At 30.1% G+C, this 22694-nt stretch overlaps 1 protein-coding gene across 1 annotated transcript in view; it reads left to right on the top strand.

The window, feature by feature from the left end:
• The window catches only part of Cht7 (chitinase 7), a 190716-nt gene that overhangs the window by 127718 nt on the left and 40304 nt on the right, over nt 1-22694 (top strand). Inside the window, exons 5-6 of the mRNA XM_085949477.1 lie at nt 1289-1526; nt 7018-7197. Of these exons, the coding sequence (XP_085805603.1) occupies nt 1289-1526; nt 7018-7197 (418 nt within the window). The remainder of the gene's footprint in view (nt 1-1288; nt 1527-7017; nt 7198-22694) is intronic.

The raw sequence follows: 22694 nt of genomic DNA, 5'->3' as shown, positions 1-22694 counted from the left end.
AACGTGCATCTCTCGGGTATCGCGCCCATACACATAGAACCACTATGCTAAAGCAGTCATACTTAATTGCGACAAATTTTAACTTATGTATTTATTCACTGAAGTGTTTTCCAAATTCAGCTAATATTTGCAGGTTCGATTCCTGCGTCTTACTCTATTCAAAAAATGGTTATGATATATTTTATAAGAAGTTTTTTCAAAATGTATGTTCAATATCAATTTTTATTATAATATTTCACATTTTAAACAATTGTTTTCTCACTATATAATGATATTATAATAAATTCTAATGGATTTCAGTTTTGTACTATTCCATTTAACGGCCCACATACTCAGTGTAGGCCAAAATGGAGCTTTAATGGAATTTTCAGAACATAACCCTGGACAGTCCTTAAACGTTGTAGATAATCTATTTATATATTTTGAAGCCTTATTATCCTTTATATTTATTTTAAATATTTGATGACTGCATAAAGTATTTGTATTACATAAAATAGTATTCTTTTAAACCTCTCGCTTTAATGTTTTAGAATATAGTCATATTTCAGTATGTCCATGTGAAGTGGTATTAAGATTTTTTAGTTTTATTAATTTTTAATCGCATTTAAAAAACCATTAGTAAAATTAATGTTCACATTATATAGTGACATATTTACGATAAAAATTTATATTTTATAATTTTTGTGACCCCAAATTTGACAAGAATTAGGCATTTTATGGGCACAATTAACACATTTGAAGATAAGTCTAAAGATACTGATTATTAGCTATGACTTTGACCATTAAAGTATGATAAACATCCTATAAATAATGATTGCTTTATAATAATTATTGACCTTAGAATAACGTAGTATTTTTTTGAAATAAGCCATTTCTATTGGCATTTCCCAGTGGTTAAGCTACAACATACGGCCGCAGCCATAAATTGACAAACAATAAATGAAGTAAGGAGTACGATCATGTTAATGCACGTGTTTGAACATGTACCTAACCGAAAAAAAAATTTAGAAACGTTTAAGTACCTACTCAAAATGGAATCAAGTGGAAAAGTACAAAACTTAAATCCATTAGAATTTAAATTCAAATTCCACCAAGTACCTTCGGTTGATAGTATTAATAATATTATATCAAAAGATTCGATAAATATAATGTATATTATGTTGACTGCTTTTTAAATATATTATATATATATATATATATATATATTATAATTACCTATACAAAATATACAACTAAGTAAATAACACATTAAAATTGCTAATTATTCTATTGTATGTGTCTCTTGCAGATTGTCTGTTACTATACCAACTGGTCGCAGTATAGAACAAAGATAGGAAAGTTCCTTCCCGAAGATATCTCACCAGACCTCTGCACCCACATCATCTTCGCCTTCGGATGGCTGAAGAAGGGACGCCTTAGCACATTCGAAACCAATGACGAGACCAAGGACGGCAAGGTTGGACTCTATGATAGGATTAACGCACTGAAGAAGGCTAATCCTAAATTGAAGGTCCTGCTTGCTCTTGGTGAGTTAACTAACTGTTATATTTTAATCATAGAAAGCTTTCAAATAAAGTTCAAGTTTTCGTGAGAAACTTTTGATCCCCGATACCGTCTCCCTATTGATATATGTCAATCATTATGAAAGTGATATATTATTAACCCATTGACATACGTAACTTAAATTTTCATTTCAATACTTTTATTATAAATACTATTCATATTATGCAACATCCAATTTGACTATCATACATTCTTTAGATACAAAGCGCATTTTAATTTTGTAATATTTTGCACTAAAAATAGTATATATTTATTAAATAGGTCATCTAGGCCCTAGGTCTAGGGTACTAAACTAAGCACAAAATATTCAAAATTACTCTCTGGAAAATTGTAGCACTCTAAATTAGTTGTTATATTTTTTGACAACCTAATTGCGTTGTGCATATTTTGTTGATATATGTATTTTTTTAAAAGTTGAGATAATTGTCTAGGTACTTATAAAACTTTGTATTTTCTTAAATCTTGATAACAGAAGTACACAAACTTATTAAAAAGTATACTATTTCAATGGAACCAGAGGCCACTAACTAACTTTTAGTATTTACTTTCAAAATGTTGTGAAAATATACTGTACCATCATTCGCTTGCCGAAAGCATTCTCTACATCAATTAACACATTGACTTCTGACTAGATAATTAGTTATTAATTACCAAATTTAAACAGCATGCTAATTATATCTAATGGACACCTAATCGTTACGCGCGAGGCACGTCTTTAGCATCCAATGAGGCTATCGACACAAGTATCCTTTTTGAAAATAATTTTTACAAACTTACTTCAAATTTCATCAAGAGATGACTATGACAATATGACTAACTTAAATATGCTTTAAAATTGTTCTCAATCCTAGATTGTTTTTATGATTTTTAAAATTGGAATATTTTTGAGGATTTTAAAGTTATGTACATTTATATTCCAATCTAATTGTTTTAAAAACGTTTTTATTATTGAAATTATTGTTTCTAATGAAACATTGTTTTATCTAAAGTAATAATACAATATCTGTAAACGCTGTTACGTCAACGTGACGTTCATAATAAATTCTGAGTACAAAGTAAAATATTTTCCCACACTTTCTACCGTTTACAATAATATTTTCCAATACAAATACTTCATTCAATACTGATCACATACTAATTAGCCTTTTTGTCCAGCCTTTGTGAATTAAAATCAGTATCACCTGTTATATAAAGGAAAATATGAGAGGCTGCCATGACACAATACTTAGCACGTTGATTTTTTAATCATGTTTTTAAAGTGTGAAATTTCTATAACTTAGGAAATACTTGTGTTTAGCTACGTTAAAAGAAAACGTTCTCTAAACAGCTCTCAGTACCGTTGCTCTTAAATACAATGATAGAGAACAGAGTAAAGTTACCTAATTGCTAATATAATAAAAAATATGTTAAGAATAGTAGTAGAGTTTTAATAAAATGAAAACACGATATTTGGCGACACTTCTTACTTATTCCTGTGGGGAGACGTATATATCCAAATCGATTCGAAAGGCAAAGGTTCTATGAAGGCTTAAAAAAATAAATTCAGTAGCTATATTTAATATTGAAAAAACAGTGGCCGTGGGCTTGCTGATGGGATAAAATTGGAGCGACATATTGGAGAGAAAACGCATGTCACTACGTCTGCCATATAATAAAAAATCTACTGGTATTTAAACTGACTAAACTAATTTGTAAGTAAAAGTAATTAAATAAAAATTATTGGCAAGTTCAAAGAAGCTACAACACTACAATATCTTGGAGAGATCCGTGACGTCGGTTATTAATTAAAGTAATACCTACTTTACTTTAAAATACAAAAGCCGATAGGCAATAGTAGCTCAATTTGGAAAGCGCTTCAGAGAGTACTATACATTATGAACCATTAGTTAAAATTTGTTGTAATTAAAGATGGTACCTTAAGCATAGCGGTATATTATGTGCATGGACGTGAAACCCGAGAGATACGGGTTTGATTCCTGCGACGTGTCATACTTTAAAAAAAATCTATTGGTTATAATATATTTTCTCAGAAGTGTTTCGAAATTATGTATGACTAAACTAAGTTTATAGTGTCGGCTGCACCCTGTTTTGTGTTAATTTGCTGAAACTTTATAAACGGAGCCTACATATTATAAGAAACTGAGGTTAAATAAAATAATTATTACGATGCAAGATTCACTTAAAATATCAAATTTCATACTACTGTCTGCAACTGTCATAGACAGTTAGCATTTCAATGCAATCTTAAATTCACTGAAATAGTAATTTTCATACTATATTATTAAACATGCAGATTTTACAAAGAAGATAACGCAGGCTTTAAGTTTGCGATGTTTATTTCCTCAATATAAAATAACAACATTTAAATAATTCAGACAAATTGGTTAAACGCGGAAAGTTATATAGCAAGTTGCAGTTGAGTATAAATAAAAATACAGAAAACAGAAACCAAACCGCTTGTATCTGACCGCATAGGAAGTGTTGCATCGCTGGTGTCATATTCGACGTGAGTGCTGTTTTTAGTTGCCACACGGCTTCCTAGTACCCGTGCTAAAAAAATCATTAAAAGTTCGCGTCATCACTGCTTTATTAATTTATATTTTGAGGATGATAGATTTTTGAATAAAATTGTGTATGAATCAAATTTTCACAATATCATGCAAACTTAGTTATAGATGCATTTAAAAAGACAGACATAATCCATTATTATACTATAAAGATCGGCAGTCAAGTAAACATAATAATATTAGTTGCGCTTTTTACAGTGGAATGTAATTTTAATATGTTGGTGGATTACAGATTTAGATGATGGGGTTGGTTTAACAGGATGCCAGGCACTGACCTTTTCTGTTGAGAAGTCCTGCGCGCGCTGGAGCTGGTTCGGTGCTCACGCACTCACGCACTCACGCACTGGTAAACGGACGGTTCAGAATGTCACTCTCACGATTTCGCTTGGTTTTTGATAATGAATGCTGTTGACAAGCTCAGGATGGATGATAGACGCGACGTTCACTCAAACCATAACGGATTTAATCGAACAGTTGTGTTTTGTTTGAGTCACTCTGTGGTTAATGACAGCTTACCTGCAACAAGCCTACATGCGCCTGTTGTCTTTATGTAACTAAACTTCACTTGGAAACAAGGTCGACTTATAACCCGTAACTGCTGACTTTTAACGATATCTCGTGATTCGAGGTAGGTGGGAAGTAAGGATTGAGTGCCACACCATAATTGGCCCAACCAAATAAAATTTAGAATATTTAGATGAAAATCACAAAAACTCACATAATACTAAAACACCAAATTGGCAACAAAACCTTTTTCTCCAGCTATCAATCTACACACACTAAAAATGTTGCGAAATTAGCAACAAGTATTGTAAAATATGTTCATAAAAATCCTTCTATAATATACATTATACTACTTCAAACTTTTTGCCTGTATCTAATTTATAAACTGATACGTTTAAAAATTTACTGCGCATAGAATTGACATTCAAATTAGTTAACAACTGAATAAAAGTATAATTTCCTAAATGGATTAGGTATTAAATTATATTTAATGTTATATCTTTTCAATATATTTTTATTAGTTACATCAGAAAGATTAAACACCTATGCATTTTTATGACTCAATCGCTAAAGTGTTTCAATTTAAAACGTGTTAAACTGGTTCTCAACATATTTGCTGAGAAGACATTATTTTATTACGATTATAAGACAATAAACAGATACAAATGGATATTACCATTTTTTGCGGATTCATTTAAGATGGCAAACATTTTTTTATTAGTCTGCTATTATAATGAGGAGAAATAAAATTTCCTAATATATTATATTATACAGCGTTATCTATTCTATTGGTAAATTTTAACAATAAAGCTCTTTTATATTCAATAAAAAGTTAACAAAACGGTGTTAATATTAAAAAGATAACTTCAAAAAGCTTATTTTAACTACTTGTATTACTATTGTATGATTAACAGAGATGAATATAACGTTGCAACGTATCAGTTTATGGATATTGGGAGTCAGGAATTCAAATTATGCATCTGGTGAAAAATTACAAGGTGTTCTTCAATGTCTGGTGATAATATTATTTTCTTTGTGAAAGAAGCGGCCAAGATCCATGTTGGATTATAATAGAGCCAATTAAAAAAACACACGAATTGAATATATCCATATTATAATTCTGTTAACAAAATATTTTGTTAACAGAAACTAGAAAAAAGCAATGCGATATTTAACATATTATAATATCATTTAAAAGCAGATTAGATATGGATGAATACGAGTTTAAGTCAAACTCGATATGTTCAATAAAGAATGTTAAATTCTTAAATCATCTGAAATATTACTCGTTGAATAAAAAAATAATTATTATATTAAATAAAGTATTGTTGATGTATAGGGTAAGAGGTACAATTGTGGGCCACCCTCCAGTGATGGGCCACTCAGCAGTAAAACATAAAAAATAGGTATTTAAAAACCTAAGTTATGGGTATTTGTCCCTACATGTGACTCACAACATCATATACTTCGGTTCTAGCACATTATTTCCTGTTTCCTAAATACATTTAATGACATAATAGCTTTGCTTGGTACTGCTTCCTATAGATAAATAATTACAAGATAAAAAGAACTTTTTATATACAACGTTTTTAAATTTTCTGTTGAATCATATAAACTTGACTTGACTAGCTTAAACGATCAAAAATATTTGTACTTGATAGAAATACTGAATAAATATACTAAAATGTCATTTTGACACTTCATATTGATTTTCATAGTAACGCACGTATATTATATTAATGTTAATAATTTAGTTGCTAGGACCCAATTAGCAACCAAAAATAGTTTTATTTTTTTACGGATTTCTTCTGAAATAACTTTTCATACAAAACAGAATTAACTAAAAATGAAATCAATTCTACTTAAAGATTGCTAAAAGTATTAAAAAATGCATTGGCATCGTGTTCTGATATATTCTAAAGGTTTAAAATGTCTAGCTAGTCGGTAAGTTAGTTGAAAATTGATTGCAAGATTTGTACCGGACAAATAATAATGCGAGCTAAAAAAAACGTTGTAATAAAAAATAGCATAGTGTTGGACTTTGATAGTGTTTTTTTCATGTTTCATTAACAGTCTCCCATTACTTTAAAAAAAGCAACGTCAACGTGTATTTTAATTAGAAACCAATGACAGCGACACTGGATTAATTTCTTTTAAAAATCTGCTATCATTCAGCAAAACTAATGTATTTCAAAATTTTAATATCTAGCGTGACAAAAATGTCACATCTAAAAATATCCATTATGATTTAGAACAGTATTTCCGATCTCTAAAGATACCGCATGCCATTGATTGATATATAGTAATTTGTACGAAAATAGTAACCAAATAAAAAAATAATGGAATATTATGATTGTAATATTATGTTTTTTTTTTTCTACAGGTGGTTGGTCATTCGGTACACAGAAGTTCAAGGATCTGTCAAGTAGCAGATACGCTCGTCAGACCTTCATCTTTTCAGCTATTCCTTTCTTGAGGGACAGAAACTTCGATGGACTCGACATGGATTGGGAGTATCCCAAAGGAAGCGATGACAAGAAAAACTTCGTGCTTCTTCTAAAAGGTAGGATTTTATTTATATTGTTATTACGTCAATGTAACCTCAAGTATTCTTACTACTCGTATTTATTTAAAAATAGTTACAACATATTAGACATAAAGGACTCTCGTAAGCGATACTTTTAATATACTTACATCTAAATCAGAGCATATGAAATGAAAATCAACGCTTACACATGTTATTCTGACAATCCGTCAAACTTTCTTGTTACTGGTAACAATGGTTGCCGAAATCTAGTGGACAATACATAATATCCTGCTATAATTCCGCGAATATGTCCATTGACATATTACCATGTATAATATCATGGTAATAATTGAATACGTGTATTAATTAAGGCTCTAAGTACCAAAAAGTAGTATTGCCTGTAGTTACAAAATACCGAGTCATTGCAGTAAAATTTCATGAAGCAGACCTTTTGAAAAATATGGTTTTACAGTGTGAAGCAATCACGGCAGCTTCTATAATTTTAGGTATTAAGAACTCGCAAGTGTCAACACACCATCGTCAGCCATTTTATATTGAATGAGGTTGACCACTGTAGTGCTATTTACACCATTATAAATAAAACAGGCTAACGGACTTACAACGTCGACAGGTTTAAATATTTTGCTGTATTTTTTTGACTTGCTTGAGACACTTAGACCATAGTTGAAGTTATTAGCATTAGTATGTAGAACACTTTTTTTATAAAAATGTCAGTTTTTTTGTTTTTGGTACTTAGCGCCTTAAATATTAATACACGTATTCAATTATATCAATGGTTCTGTCAACACAAACATAGATCCCTCTATATTCTGCATTTTTGAATATGAGTCGATTATCTGGTGTCCTAATGAGATTTCTTATAAGCTTATTTTAGAACGCGTTCAGAAGAAATTTCTTCGATATCTTTATTTTAAAACATTTAACTATTTTCCTTTCGATAATTTGTCGGATGATTATTTTCCGACTGCCTTTCTACGAGTCATGCTTACTTTTCACTCTCTTGAATCTCGTCTGTCCCTTGAAACACTTTTGCCTGTTATCGAGAGGGATGGTTTCCAATCCTGGTGTCTTAATGAATTTGAATTTACATGCGCCTGTCAATTACCTACGTGGTCGCAGCCACGATTTATTCTAGATTGGAACCGTTTCCTCGTGTCAAGCCTATCATGCACCATTTGCGAGGGGTGCAAGAATAATAAATGCGCTCCCTAAAGACATAGGCATTTTCAATGATCTTCTTTGCATTTTGTTTTTGAAACTGTATTTTCAGTATAAAATTGTATGTTTTTTGTTTTCAAAATTTATGTTATCTTTCTATATTCTCTTTTTCTCTGTGAGGGTAATGTTTGACTTATAATGTAAATCTCATGTTGTGTACGTCTTGAATTTAGATTTGTTATGTCCACAATGTTTTGTATTCTTAAATCAATAAATAAACCAACCCGCCCCGCACCACACTAGATCTTAATCGAGCGCACAGGCATAATTTTTGTGTAAATTGAGATATTTTAATCATTACAAATTGATAAGACGTGTCATTACATCTTTTGAAATCCGTGTGCACTTTTTAATTTCTGCTTCACATCCATCTTTTCCACCTTCCACGGGTAAGAAGCTAGCCCAATCAATAACTATTAATTTGTTCTTATTTTTATTACTACTGCTTGTGGCTGTTTTCCTCTACCTAACATTATTATTGATAGGGAAATACACTACGTTAAAAACTGATTTAGTTGTACGTTGTAGGAAATGGTTATGCATTCTTTAATGATTGTTCGAGAGAAATTAACTTTCTCTTCTATCTGAAACAAATTCAGATAATTAACATAATCGTCAGTTTTTTCCTCGCAGTTGTACGCAAATTATCATTGTATACGATAATAATTAAGCATCCGTTTTCCTATTAAGTCTCTATTGTTTGTAGAGTCAACTAATTACAAGCGTTTATTCGTCATGTCATGTCATGTCGTACCTAAGGTTATTGTCTTTTACTACATTATAATAAAATCGTTCAAGACGCACTACTAGAAGTACTTTCATGGTTCAATGCTTACAAGGTATTATGTTAATTAATAGTTAAGAAAACTACAATTTTATATAATACACTGTAAGTAAAATTGATATTTTATATTTCTACTAATTGTCATTGCGAATATATTAATATAAAAGTAAATGCATGATTCTGAAGTATGTTAAAACTTACGAATAATGGTTAAAGCCTTAAAGTATTTCTTTACAATATATAAAATTTTATTTAAACTACTAAATTATATTCACACAAAAAATAACATAGACTTTGTGTTCAATAGTAATTTTTATGGACATTTTTTATATTTCGATTTGTGGTACTTATATAATATAATATACTAGTCAATTAGTGGGTCTTTGCCTCCTGGCCGTCTTAGGCCTCCTGAACACCCACCAGACCCCTACCCCTTTAACTATACGAGTAAAATGATATCGCACGTTAATTCAATGCTGAGATTATATTATCTCGAAAAGCATATCGACAACACTTATGAAGTTGGCAGTACCAAACAACCCCTAAGATTTAATAAAATAGATTCCCATCATATGAGCACCTGTTTATTGAATTTAATTTTTTTCAATATTATACAGAAATCAAACGAACTTGGAAAGTTTTTAATTGTTGTCTTACTTATTTAAACTGACGCTACAGATCAGTTAATAAAAAACATAATATCTACTATTTAAAAACATATTATTTATAAAAGTTCCTTAACTCCTTCCTTAAAAAAAGAGTTCCTTATACGTCTAATTAAAATCCTAAAATTCTTAACAAAAATTTAGGTACTGAGAAATAATCACCTATTTATGCATGAAAGAAATAATGATATGTAACAAAGTATGTTGTTTTAATATTTTAATCTGGATTGTCCTTCTTTAAATACTTAACACAATAATTTTCTTCGTGAAAAATCAATATTTTCTGTTGGATTTATAATAAATAATCATTTTAGAAAAATACCTTATTCATGAAATATGGAATGTAGAGATTTTATAATCATATTTCATTCTTTTTCAATTCTTGGGTCTTCAAATATAAAAAAAACATAACAAAACATTACATTTAAAATATATTTGCAGATAAAACCAATTATTACCTTCTTTTAAAGAGTAAAAAACATAAATATTTTGATATACAATTATATAACACAAATGTCGATCATTATAACCTTTGTGATAAAATTTCGCAAGATAAAATTTATTTGTTTTTATTTTTAACGTTAAATGTCATTTTATAACATATTATTAAATGCGTCATGTCGTAAAAGGTTACTGAACAGGTTGGTTGATCATAATCACATTAAATTGACCACTGACTATAATATCACCTTGTAATATCGAATATGTTATTAGGCTGTATGGAAGTTTGTAATATTGAGGCAGGATTCTTTGTAATTCCATAGATAGTCACAAATATTGAGGTATGTTATATGTAGTTACAAAACTTAATGTTAAATGTAGTTAACTGACAGAAATTTAATCTTACATCAAAGAAAATTTATAGTTAATATCAAATGTAATATTGAATAAACATCACACATATTGAATTAGACTGATTGCGTTATCTACATAATATGTGTGGTGATCAACGAGTCTTGTAAAAATAAGCATTGTCAGAAAAATCCGTGATATATAGAAAGATGTCTCAGATTAATATTATTTATATACATTTGTCACAGACCGTCAGCGATATCGGTTAGTGCTTAAACAGTGAGAAACGTGGATAACGAAAAATAAGATCAGTTTACTAAAAACATTTTTAACTTCACATGAATCTAATTAACAATTATTGCAACCAAGAACTTTTACCCCGTTATCATTTATTAATATGTATTATATTAAAATGCATTTCTGTTAAAAGGAATGTGATACTCTGTGTTAGAATTATCTATCACAATTGAATGAATATCTCACTACGCATTTTATATTGGTAGAGAACTGTCACTTTGTATCATCGTAGCTCGAGCTAAAATATCTACCTCGCTGTTATCTTTTATCATTGTACCTATGTTAACTGCACTTGTCAATCCGTCAAATAAACACGCAACCGCTCTCAACAATCATATTTAAATTCTTCACTCATCTCCTCACCTCACTATTATCCGCTTACTGCCAAAAATATGTGTAAATCAAGTAGTAGTATTAGTCCAAAAAATGTCCTTTTCCTCGGCGGCTTTGCAATATTTACTTATGTTGGTTAAGTTGCTTAACTTTACTAACAAAATATATTATCTAAGGAGGTACTAAGCTACTACATAAATATAGCACGTATAAACTTACGATTAATCAAAAACATTTATTGTTTATAATTTATGATATAGATACATACTATACATTAAACTTAAATTGGTTACTTGTTGTTTTATTCGTAACGTAGTGTATTTTTATCGCATTTAATTCATCTATACCGACGCCAAGATGACATTTGTTCAGTAGTTATGACATACAATTAGTGACGTCATATTATCATATTACCAGTAAAAGTAAACTGCGAGTAGTTGTGCGATGCGCGCGCGGCATGAGAAGCGTGAAAAGCACAATATGCTTTGCATACTACGCCATGCGCTAAGCAAGTACCATCCAGGCTTCCTGCGCCATGTGCGCATTGCACGGCTTCTTGTAATGTGTTTCGCCACTAGGTCTCAAATATAAATTATCAGTGGTATTTATTATGTTAATAATATTAGGCAATAGAAATAGTACCTACTGTCATAATAAACACAAAAATCGAATCAGTAAAACGAGTAGGGATATGTCTGTACCCGAAAGTCAGTGTATCACTGCGTCCAACGCTACTGGTGCGTTGCCCATCAGGTGGCCGTTAGATATAATTAGCATGTTATTTAAATATGGTAATTAAACATTAATTAAAAGTTCCGCAGTGAATGGGTTGTATAGAAAGAAGCCTTTCGGAAAAAACGTTAATTAGAATGTTTATGTCATTTAAATATGAAGAAACTTAAGACGTTGTGGTTTTAAAAAAATAACTTTTTGCTTTGAATATACACACAATCGGAATATGCTCTAAAAGATATAATACTTTAGGTATAAGATCTGTAGGTAATTAATTATTTTTTGGTATACGTTGGCATGATATTTAAAGGCAGTAAAGTAAAAATTATTATTATTTCTTCGAAATAAATGTAATTTGCGTGATTTACAAAATATAAAATTGCAAGTAAATGTTTAGATTTGATAATTTGTTTCTTATAAGCATTGTTGTAAATTTTTCCATTGGAAAATAACCATTAATGTCTGTTTTGATTGACGAGTCATAATAATCAACTCGTGTGATTGATTTGTAGAATATGTGCCTAAGGTTAAGTAAATAATGATATGACATGAAAATATTCATTACAGCAATTTGCCAAAATACTGACCCGAATTTAAAGATAATGTCAAAACAATTACTATTTCATATTAGGTACTTGATTGATTGTTCAATAATACCTAGTTATATAATTCATAACATAATTACACGTGTATTGTGTACATCGAGTATTCTGCCTTGCGATAGGCATCGCTCAAAACGTTGGTAAATACAGTACTATTTTCCTCAGTTTCTATAATCTCGTTAAAGTTTCGTTTTAGTGAGCGTATCTTATATGAAAACATGTGCATATTGCTTTACAGTTTTCCGCGCAATGTGCAGACTTGACCATAATAATTTAATACTTAATACACATAATTTGAACACACTTTTGAGAAAATATACAACCAATAGAAAAAATCTTTATATATATTTTATTAACCACGCCCATGCATTCTCGTACAATATGGTTGTTAGTAATTTGAACAATCACAAACACCCAGGCTTTGAGAAAATCACATAATTATTTATTAAATTGTGTCCTCACCGGGTATTAAGCCCGGAGCTCCCAGGTTGAAGGCCAACGCCTTACTCACTGTACCACAAAGGCTGACATAATATGATTGCTATTATCATAATATACCTAATTATTTGATTATTTAATCTGCATAATACGAGTGTTAATATATTTTTATAAATGTTAGAAACATTACAAATTAATAATTGAAACCCACATTATACCACAAAATAAATACTGAATGACTCTAAAGAGTCTAAATGAACTATTATCATGATAGAGTTTGTCTTGGATCCTATAATAGAGATTTTTTAAATCATAATATTTTATTAAGACATTTTCAATACACCTGATAAAATTTTATACTAAGGATATTATTTTCTTTAAATTTGTTTAGTTTGTTTTATTTCACGGTTTGGGACTGACGAATAAATTACTTATTTTTCCAATATGTTTTATCTCCCGTCATGCACCGCGAAAACATCGTGATTTTAATCAATATGTAGACACTGATTTTGAAATAAGATGTATGACAAACCGACCTCATTATAAATTAATCAACACTGCACGTAAAATTTCACGTCTTTTTGCCAGTTCTTTGCTGATATCACAAATGTAGGATGTCTCAGAACTACGTGTGCATTACTTATTGTTAAAATATTATTATATTAAGGGTATAGTGTGGAGACAACTACCCCGTTAATATAATATGTTCAGATAGGTTGCGTTTCGATGTGTAGATGTGATATTATTATGGGCATTTACAAAAAAAAACGAACGTGAGCATTTTTAGCGTTTTATATTTCGTATAAAGCACAATTACTCTTTTGATGATATTACACGGCACGCTTTGGTCAAACCACATATGTATTCTTCATCCAATAAATGCGTATTCTTTCTAGTAGTCATGGGTAACGAGTCATTTAAGTATTCGCGTCAATTACACATCACATTTTATTCTTACTGTTTAGGTAATTTGAGTCACAAATAACAAAAATTCTAACGTATTCACGAACGTATAGCCTCTGCTACAGAACGTTCACTATAGATTTTCTGACTCGCTACCACTTTCACACCATTCGCAAAGTACCTAGTGACTTACTCATAATTTTGGAGCGTTCACAAAAGACGTTGACTGGATATAAACGTACTCTTTAGCATGGTATCCGAATCAGTCATGAGTCATGACGTATCGTCAGTAATTTTTGCCAGTTATGAGTTGTTTGATGTAATGAATTCAGAATTTGAATACGCACATATTCTACTAACACCTATCTCAAAACATACTTTATAACATAATAGATTTAAGCAATTACAAAACTCGTATCACAATAAAAAACTTTTATAAATATTATAAACTCGTTTCTTAAGTTACGTATTTGTAAGAATACAGAATACTGAACCCCGACAGATGATTATACTGAAGCTTTTTCTCGTAAGTCAAGATACGTGTTTACTGCAGTAATATTCACAGTAAAGTTGCAACGCATTCTCGTATCTTCAACAATATGACTGATCGGTCGAAAGTATGGTGCGATAAATTGAAGAAACAACAGTTTTTTCATGAAAATATGTGTAACTATACTAAATGGATATTTCATAGAAGAAATTTTATTTCTAAATTAAAAACTGAGAGAGTAAAGTTGTTATTTGCCTCTCCTGAAAAGTTGTGTTTTTTGAGATACGTGTTTGTAGAAAATTAACGACGGTATGTACATAAAGCCTGACTATTTCACGGGTAGTCTCTGACTCGTATGTTTCAAAACAACAAAATAAAGTAACATCTTTTACTACAAACACATTTATTTATGAAGTATGAACTATTTTTAATTCATAGATTATGTGTTATGAGTAAGTGTGAACATTTTGTATCTGTCTGTATTATTTTGACTGCCTTTCCAAGATGTGTGCCATGGTCGCCTCGCTCGGCCGGACAAAGCGCTTACCATTGAGCAACGCTAACTTTTCGTAGAGTAGGTATTTGTTTATATGAATGGGCCATTGTTTTGATTTTAGACTGATTGTTATTATTGTTTCACTATCATAAATATTCAAAATGCAATTATTACGATAGTATTCTTAATGATAATAATTATTTCGGTATTTAGCCACTAGGATATACAAAGGCATTTTTTTTTTGTTAATTTGTGAAAAATGATGAAATTAATATATTGTGAGCAAAGTAAAGTAAATCACAATGTAATAGAACTTAAACATGAAACATAGCACGAACTTCTAGTGTGGTTTAAACGCTTTTTGAATATGGTTTTTTTGTGGTGTATTCAAAATATATTATGAGTGTACACCAAATTCAGTTTTGTAATTTTACAAGACTTCTTAGATCCTTAACTATCTTTTAAATCAAATGCATCTGTTGTCTATTATGCAAAGTTTCCGAGATATACCGTCATTGGTATTTATAATCAAATGGGATGGCAATAAATGCGTTTAAACAAATCACTTCAGATATTCCACTTGCTGAGATTTGGTCTAAGTTTAGGTAGAAATTACAACAATACTTAGTTCATTTAATGTTTATATATATATTGTATAATTTTAAAATTCTTCTGCGACATATAACCACTAGAAATCAAAAAAAAAATACGATAACCAGCAGGATTCAAACCTGTGCCTCTCGGATTTTGCGACCATGTGGACTGATCATAGCTATACATGTCCTATATAATTAGGACACGTATAGCTTAGTGGTGGGCACATTTATAAAAATCCTGCTGGTGTCGTATTTTTTTAAGATTTTTTTATGGTTATATTATATTGCTCTGAAGTGTTTTCAAATTATGTTTATCACAAATATTTATCATTATGTTCATAATACATATTTTTTAAAGGATTTATTTCATTAAAAAAAAAACTAGCCTACAAGTGTCCACCTAGTAAAAAGAAGCTGGCAGTGAAAAGAAAAACGTTCAAAAGATGTCATTTAAGAAAAAAAAAATAGATGCAGTGTTATAATAACAGTTAAAAGATTAAATGCAATAATTATTAAAGTAGATACATGAAAGTACACCGAATGAGTTAAGTAGACCTTATTTAAGAATTCATAAAACAACGTCCACAAATACTCATCCTCGCGTAGGTCGAATCTAGAGGTGGCAGGCTATATTATGAGCGTATGGTGAAACAAGCTGCTATGGTGAAAAAGTATGGTGAGGCGGGCTGGTAATCAAGTTGCGGTAAAATTTCCACGTTAACATTATAAAATATGGGTACGTTATAATGACCAAAGTAAATCCTCCGTGATGCCCTGATTTTTTTTATCGCGTCGCTATTTCTCGTAAGTTGTCGGCTACTGTTGGCCTGCTTCATTCAGTTGTATGAAAAAGCCGATTTCTTGCCCCTCTTTTTATTTATTTTAATACCTCTATGGGTATAATATCAACATCCAAAGCAATTTGGTTAAATAGCGATATTGCCTTCCCAGTTGGCATCACCAATGGCAGGTTAGTTTGCATCTTAGTAAAACAAACATCTGATTTTTGCGATTTCTACCATAGTTATCAGGAACACACTGGTCAATACTATTAAGAACAGAGAGTTCTCATCTACACCTAACTTCCTAACACCAATTTTCTAGTATTTAAAATATCTAAGAGAGCCAGTTAGATAAAGCTACGGATAGTATCCATACAACTTCAAGTAAAGGAGTCTCAAAAAATTCTTTTGAACTCGCTCCACCATAAGGTCATATTTCAACTGATTTACGGCACAAATAATCGACCTATTGTCAAGCTAGCTTCTAAGGAGCTATAAATAATTTTTAATACCGTAATATCTGAAAAGACCCGGGAAGTTACTAAGACGAAAAACAACACTACGTTTCTATCTATAACATCAAGCTTGTCTCATCCATTATTAAAATTTAACAATTGATCTCCTATATATTATTATCCTAAGAGATTTTGGAAAACCCACTAACAGCTAATTTAAGCGACATTTTATTGTTATTTTTACATCTTCACTTCAATATGTACGCTACCGAATTATCTACCAATTGAATTGACCAAATTTGAAAAATATCCGATGATTTTCCAGAAACGTGACGTTTATATCCGATATATTCTTATATACCGTATACGATTCGCCATATTTCTTTTAACGCCCAACAGAATGATGTCTTCGTCACTTCAGACCTTATAATCCTTTATTGACAAACGGAATCGATTATTTTTATTCAAATGTCATTATGTATACATTAGAGCACTTTTTTCCGGTGTGAAAACCATAATTTTGGTACAATTCACTCCGTAAATTATCTTCTGACAGCCGCGTTCACCACTGCTCCTAATTTCAAAGATTCCAAATTTGATTCACAATTAATCACAATTATTATTTTGCTAATGACTGTTAAATATAGGGATGTGTCTTGTTGCAATTTTAATAGTGTAATGATGCCATGATGATATTTGTTTCGCGCAAGCTAATCTTAAATCATTCGCTAGGTATGTCAATAAATATTATGGATAATCAGTGCACGATTGAAAATCTATACGTAAATACGTGATTTATCAGTTTAATGAACTTACCGTCAATTTAGTTGCTCACGTTTTCCTGGTGAGTACGGTATTATAATAATATACATGTTACACCGGTCGACCTTCACGATTGTCAATTTATTGTACATTCACTATCTAGTTCAGGCATTGCAATTCGCTTATAAATCAAAATAAAAATGTAATATCCGTATTACGAATAATACAAAAAAATATTTTAACTATTATAATACCATCATACTATAATATCATAGTTAATTATATAGTTTGTACTATTATATTATATTTGCCTTGATTTATCTGTCAGTATGTCTGTAATTCAGCGCAATATAGTACAGACCACACACGTATACACGCATGTACGTCAATTCGCATGCAAAATTGTTTGCGTCTTTGTTGCACGATCGCATAAATAGAATAGCCACGCTATACTTAGATAATCAAATGAAATTTTAGTAAAAATTACCGCTTTTATCAAAATAGAAACTACAAATACGTATTTGTATTTAAATCTACTTGATAGGACTCACTTAACAATATGTTAACATAAGTTTGTTTTATTAATATTATAATCAATTAATTACAATATTCTATGTATATATTTTAAATAAATAATTACATAAAATAAATTGTATTTACTGGGTAAATAAAGAGAACTTTACGGAAAGCCTCTTTGTTAATAGGGATAAAAGCAAGTTAATGGATATTGATCAAACTAACCTCCTGTCTTCAGGAGCAAATACACTTTGAGATCTGGTAATAATGGATTGGTTTGTGTACCTAGGATATACCACCGTTAATGGATGTAAAATAAATGTAAGAAAGCGTACACAGATTACCAAAAATACTATGAAACATCTCACTGCTATATGGAATGGTCAAAGAATTTCTCATTCTGGTTACTTAGGGTAAGGGAATTCAATGATAGGTGTTTGATTTAATTTGATTCAATTCAATTCTTCTATTTTACATATTGTTGACATTAGAAATTATAAGTTTAAGACTTTCACAACATGAAATTTAGAAACTACGAAATATTATTAAAACAATATTGGGTAAGTACATAATAAAAGAGATAGATTCTACAGTATAAATGTGTAAATACAAAAAAATATATAGGTACAAGGAAGTACACCGGATGAGTTAAGCAGACCTTATTTTAAGAATTTATAAAATAACGTCCACCTATACTCATCCTCACGCAGATGGAATATATCAACATCCGAAGCGATTTGATTGAACAGAGTTATTGCCCTCCCAATTGGGATCACCAATGGCAGGTTAGTTCTGCTCCTCGGGAGAATAAACAACTGATGCTCCCAATTTCTAAGATAATTATCAGGGACATGCAAGTCAATACTACCAAGAATTGCAGAATTCTCATTCACACCACGTATAAGTCGAAAAAAATACGTGGCCAAATTTTGATATCTTCTAGCACATTTAACATGATCAAGTTCTTCAAAAAATGTTGTATAGGTCAAAGTAGTACTTGGAGATTTATTTCATTGCTTGTATTTATGACAGAGAAATTATGTTAAACAAATACCTAACTACAGTTTCAAAATTTAATAAACAATGTTCGAATATGAAATACTTTATAAAAGTCTAACATTCAAAATTCCATCTTTAAGAGTTATCTAAACAATTTTATTACTTTGTCGGGAATATGTATATAAATTTCATTATTATTTTCTATTTTTTATTATCCTAGAAATCAACATTATATGCCCATATAAAATAATATTACAATAAATGATGTTATTGAAAACGTCGTCGCTTAAAATTGAAAATAAAGCCTTATTCATACTACATCAGATGTCAGTGATTATTGTTTTTTATTATTATTTTGTTAATAAATGCATTATAATTTTATTCATACTCAAACAATGTTATAACCTAATAAAACCTAACCGCAATTAAAGATATTGAACTGACACTTTAAATGCATCTTGTACAAAACACTGATAAGACCAGTTGGCATATATGGCTCGGGGAGACCTGGTGCATGATTAAACACATGGAAATGGTGTTCGGCTAATTTGAACAGAGAGTGCTCCATGGTATCTTTAGACCCATCAATGACACACAGAAATATACAGCTATGAGTTATACGCTTTGTTCGGGGTGGCGCACATCGTATACTTCATCAAATTAGACACCCTTAAGGCGAACAAAGACATAATAGAATTCATACAAAATGGAGAGATAATGTCGAGTTGAATTTAAAGACCTTACGCGTCCTCAACTGAAGGGAAGCTATTTTTGATAGACCTTAATGGGGACAGATGTTGAAGGAGGCCGCATAAGGTTATAGTACGAATAAAAAGAAGAAAAGTTTCTTTTGGAGTCTAGAATTGACTCTTACTACTTTGTCTTTTGTATTTTCCATAATGAAAAAATATATTTTAAGACGGTTTAATATTGCAGATTTCAATTATTTGCCTCTCAAAGTTACCCCTATTTTTTTTTTTTGATTTTTATGCATATATGCATAGTCTATACAATTATCTATTTAGAATAACTAAGGTAATAAAACTCAATAATCCCATCTTGGCACATTCCACTTACAGTGGGTACAATAGAATAAAGGCACTGGGCCTTTAAATATTATTTAATCGTCAGTCCAGCAAGCTTTCGTGCGATATCTATAGTGCGCCACGTCATAACTTAACTACCTATGTACATAATATATTTTATTACTTCCATGATGATGAGAATCAATAACCTATTAACTTAAAGAAGAATGCAACATATCTTGCTTAAATAGATGCATCTCTATAAATAGTTCTTATTCATTTAACTGTAAAAAATGTAAACAATAGAGAGACGTATAATACTCAGCAGTAACATATTTCGTGACTCAAGTTTCCTTTCTAATGATCATCTTTGCTTACAGAAATTGTTTTGTAAAAATGCACTTCTGTTAGCATGGCATCAAACTGCAGCCTTCATCTGAGATAAACTCGTGAAACTTATTTTAAATATTGTAATTAAAAATAGATTTATTAATATTATTTGAAATAATAATTGAATGATATTTACGTTCTCTTATTTTATTTTGTGATATTATAATGAATATTTATATTGTAAATTATTGTGTAGTCAAGGACAATTCATTGCAAAGGTAGTTTTAGTATTTTTATTGAAATTTTGTCACCGTTAATTGACTTTAAAAATTAAATTCTAATGTGTGTGATCGTGTTATATATTATGATAAAGTGGAATGTGGCAATAATACAAGCCTTTTAATAAACTATGCCAATACCTAAGGAAGACAGACCAATATGTATTACATACATTTTGTAATAACTAATGGTAATTCGAAAAGGTATTTTTCTTTACATGTTAGAAAAGTTGTTGATATTACTATGCCTAAACTGCAAGCAATTTGAAATTAATGTAACGATAGTTACATAATATTCGTTATTATCCATAAGCTGATAGTTGTAAATAACCAATTAGTTTTGGGAAATTCTACTTGTTATTTGTACATTATATATTTAAATATTTGGAAAGTTTCTTTTCTTGATTGATTAACAAATATAGTATCTTATTATTTTATGTGATGACTTCTAATCAAAATATGGCTATCATTTTTACGAGAAATATATGTTACTTGCTCAACTCATAGATCCATACTCTGGATCCAAGCACAACAACAACATGTAAACTTGCGAGACCAAGGTTTCAAACCCGGAACCCACTACATTATAAGCAGACACTTTACTACTTTGCCATCGTATGCCTGGCTTTTAAAACTCTTTATATAGAGTACTACGTTTCATTTTTTTTTATTTACGTGGTAGATATTTAAAGGAAATACCATTCAAATAAAAAAAACTCAAGAAACTCACTCCTCTAGTATTATTTTATATAGCGTAGAATTGCAGACACTGACTCTACTATAACAATGACTTTTGGCAATATATTATTGTAATAAATAATAAAAATATAGTAAGATAAGCGCAATGTATAGAATATTTTAGTAAAAAATGAGTGCTTACATACTTGTACTATTGGCTGAATATTAATTTTAACTATCAAACATATTATTTCGTTTTGGCGTGAAAATTCGGCAGAATCTTGTAAGTAAACCAAAGTAAGTGTGCGGCCATTCAAAATGAATTATCATTGCTTAAAAATACATAAAATAACAATAGAAATTATCATCAGAGGTATTGCCATAAATTAAATACAATCTGACAGCAGGTGGTGTTAATTGAGCAACCCATTAAAATAGGTTTTTCACATTTTCTTGCCGCATTCTTCTAAAAACAAAGCTCGGATTGTATTATACTTATTTTCTGCTCACACGCGATTTATTCAAAATGGTTTGCATTCTAACTTACAATAATACACCATATGTTTTTATTGGAATTTGATATTATGCAAAGGAAAATACAATTCTAATAGAGAGGTACCTAGATTTGAAAAATTCTTTTGCAACGCGTTCTATAATAAATTAAACGCTTTATACCGACTTTTTAACTATATATTCTATTCAGGCAAAGTTACCCAAGCCGAAAATATAAATTTCAATGAAGTGTACTTTGACATGTTAATAATAATTATGCAGCTGTACATAATTATATAAATTTAAATTATATACATCAATACTCGCATAAAATGCTATTCTAATATTATAGTTATATTTAAAAAAAAAAAAAAAAAAACTTATTCTATATCTTATGCTTAATGTTGAATAAATGAATTTTACTTATACAGTTTGAGTATTAATTTAAAATCGTGTTTTATTCTTTTTTTAAATGTTGGTAATATAAAATAAACTGTTCTTTTATGAAACAAATTTGTTAGATTTTTAAGCTACGATATTTGTCTTTTTTATGGACCTCTTTTCACAAGGTTCCAAGATGAGTGCAAAAATTTAATTTATTATTAATTGGCTATACGTTGTGATCGAAAATAATCTCGAGAAATCAAGAAATTGTCATCAGGGTAAGCTGGCGACCGCAACCGGAATTTAAAATAAACACAATAGAATTTATCAAGATAATATCATTTCTCGGTTGAATAAAACTCTCGAATTTGATTCTCAATGGAATTCTTCCAATTATCAAGAGCTAAACAAAGCTTTTCACTTTCACTCTGGGATGTTATTACCGAAAGATCTAAAAAATGAAAA

The sequence above is a fragment of the Rhyacophila brunnea genome, unplaced genomic scaffold (genome assembly GCF_057557595.1).
Source record: "Rhyacophila brunnea isolate RB1 unplaced genomic scaffold, BYU_Rbru_1.0 scaffold_22, whole genome shotgun sequence".
Classification (NCBI taxonomy): Eukaryota; Metazoa; Arthropoda; class Insecta; order Trichoptera; family Rhyacophilidae; genus Rhyacophila; species Rhyacophila brunnea.
Note: the sequence above shows the minus strand (reverse complement) of the source record. Positions and strands in the feature narration are given on the sequence as shown.